This window comes from Lottia gigantea (assembly GCF_000327385.1).
Source record: "Lottia gigantea unplaced genomic scaffold LOTGIsca_144, whole genome shotgun sequence".
In the NCBI taxonomy this organism is placed as follows: domain Eukaryota; kingdom Metazoa; phylum Mollusca; class Gastropoda; family Lottiidae; genus Lottia; species Lottia gigantea.
In genome coordinates this window covers 376,519-379,186 of record NW_008707688.1, presented here as the reverse complement: position 1 = coordinate 379,186, position 2,668 = coordinate 376,519, and the positions used below count along the sequence as shown (strand labels likewise).

At 30.6% G+C, this 2,668-nt stretch overlaps 1 protein-coding gene across 1 annotated transcript; it reads left to right on the top strand.

Moving 5' to 3' along the window:
• On the top strand, positions 1–2,065 carry LOTGIDRAFT_172905 (hypothetical protein; the record flags this gene model as incomplete). The annotated part of the gene is made up of 2 exons (XM_009050090.1): positions 1–990; positions 2,015–2,065. 2 exons carry the CDS (start codon positions 1–3, stop codon positions 2,063–2,065), a joined length of 1,041 nt encoding a protein of 346 aa, XP_009048338.1.
• Between the last annotated feature and the right edge of the window lie 603 nt (positions 2,066–2,668).

Genomic DNA, 2,668 nt, shown 5'->3' with positions numbered 1-2,668 from the left:
ATGGAGACGTTTCTTACCAGACGCTATATCAATGACAGTCACACAAGTCTTCGAGACGATTTTGATTGGGATCTAAATGAAATCAGCCGATCATCCAGTCCCTTGAGTGCTAGATCTGAAGGTCCACGCCATCATCATCATCATCATCAATCATCTCGCAGCAGACATGAATCCAGACGCAAATTGGCTAAACTTGAAAATGAGTCCAAAACGAACTGGTCAAAATTACGTAATGAGTTGGAAATTGAGAAAGTCAAAAATCGTGAAATGCAAAAAGAAAAAGATGAGTTGAGAAAATGGAAAGAAAATTATGAACAGGAAAGAAAAAAAGAATTGATTTCATTAGAGGATAAATTGAAAAAGGAAAACAAAAAACTAGTTCATAAAATCAAATCTGAACTTGAGAAAGAAAAGGATGAAGAACTTCAAAAAGTATTGAAATATAAAGATGATGAAATCAAACAACTACGTGCTTCCATGTCACAAGATGAACTGTCCTGCAGCGAATCAGTAAGCAGCAGACTCAATATAAGTATGTCTACAACAGACGGTCGAGATACTGCCTCTAACATTTTAGAGAAAACGGAAGACCAGTCAATTCTCTTAAGAAAAATGGAAGAAGAAATACAAAGATTGAAAGATGAAAAATTAAAATTAGAGGAAAAATATGGGAGAAAATGTAAAGAAAATCGGCGCAAGGATAAAGAGTTTTTAAAAATGAAGGATCAGTATGATAAAGAACTTCGCAAAATATTAGCAGAATCAAAAAAATTGGCAGAATGCAATCTGAAGAAATTGAAAATAGCAGAATTGGCTTTAAGTGAGAATTTTGTGTCTGATGATGAAAGTGTGTCTTTAAAATCTCTCCTGTCACCAGACAATGAATCTAGTAAATTAGGATTGATAGCTGAGAAGATTGAAAATCCTAAACTTGAAGACAATGAACCAAGTCCACCTGATATTTTACAACAAACTGGAAACATTCAAGAGGTAAGATACTTTTAGTTATTTGTCATTTTTTAGCTATTAGAACTTTCAAAATCTGATCACTGTTTCAAAATTTTATATCGAAATTTTCTTGTGTTAAAAATCTGTCTTAGATTGTCTTTGAGTCAAGTGAAATATTTGAAAAAATTTTGGTCAAATCCAAGATATTTTTAATCCTTTAGCGACATTTAGGGGTATAAGGGCACAATTTTATACTACACAATGGTATACTACTCCTTAGTTTTATTACACACTATGTTTGAACAACCTACATTACATGCTTTTTTTTTCTAATCTTTGAAATTGATATATTTTAATTAAAAAGAAACAGTTGTCAAGCAGGAATTCATAATTCCTTGAAGTATAATACAGAATTCAATGACTGCTGTCGATAAAAAGATTTTGAAACAAGTCCAACTATTGATAATACATAGAAATCGACTTAGCATTGACAAAGTAATCAAAAGAAATAGAAAACACGAATATGCAATAGTACATAACAACTGATAAATTCACCATGTTATGATCATAAAATAACTATGTTACCAATAAAAAACCTATTTATATAATGATCTTTAGTTATTACGATCCTTAAAAAAGAGAATTTTACATTCTACTGGATTAAATATCTTTTGAAGTACCTGAATATTACATCTTGCATTAACCTTAGCATGTAATTTTGACAGTAAATAGTAACTCCTGACTTAGTTACCTATAGAACTCTCACTTAGTTACTTATAGTAACCTATAGTAACCTATAGAACTTCCATTTAGTTACCTTTAGTTCAAAGTTATGTCTTTCAGAAGCACTAGCAGTGGCATCATAATTTCTCATTCGTTAACAAAGTTTAAGGAAAAATTTAATGATTTACAGCATGGTTATGGATTTCTGAATTAACTTTGTCATATTTAGTGCTAGAAATATAAGGCTTGACTAATCACCTTTGAAAACAAGAAAATTAAGAATTCATTAAAAAAAATTGCCAAATATATAACATAATGTAGAATACTCTCTCTTTAATTTTAGAACTCCAACTCTAAGAAGAGATATTTAAATATGTTATCACCTGGCAATTAAAATAGAAAGGGACATAACTCCATCTAGACAAAAAGAGGTACTTACCACTAAAAGCAGTTTTGTTAGTTTCACAAGACATAATCTTATGATCTATAGAGCTATATATATCTTTAACTATTCCACATTGGCATTGTGAAATTCATATGAAGTTGAGATCAGTCTGTAGTGACTTTTTGTTCTGAAATGGGAGCAGAGATCACAATTAGTTATTTTACTGAGCAGTCCTTGTATTTGTAAACTATGAACAATAAACCATTAAACAATGTTCAAATTGACAGTTACTGGATAGAACACAGCTCATGTCTATGTCATACTTTGTTTACAAAATTTGAATTAAGCTCACTTAGTTGTGTTCACATGAAGTAAGTTGATAAAGAATTCGTGCTGAGTGATATTATTATAAATATTGACTAGCTCAGTCTTCCTGGTGAATAAAAGATTTGTCTTCTGATATATTTCAAAATGATATTTATGAATAAAAAATGAGAGAGACTCAAAAAATAGCAATCAAGTTTACCCCTTATCAGATTAATGCTGTGAACTCTTTTGAGGGACCTCATCCTTTGAATTTGACCTTTGACATAAGAAGATGTCATCAACTAT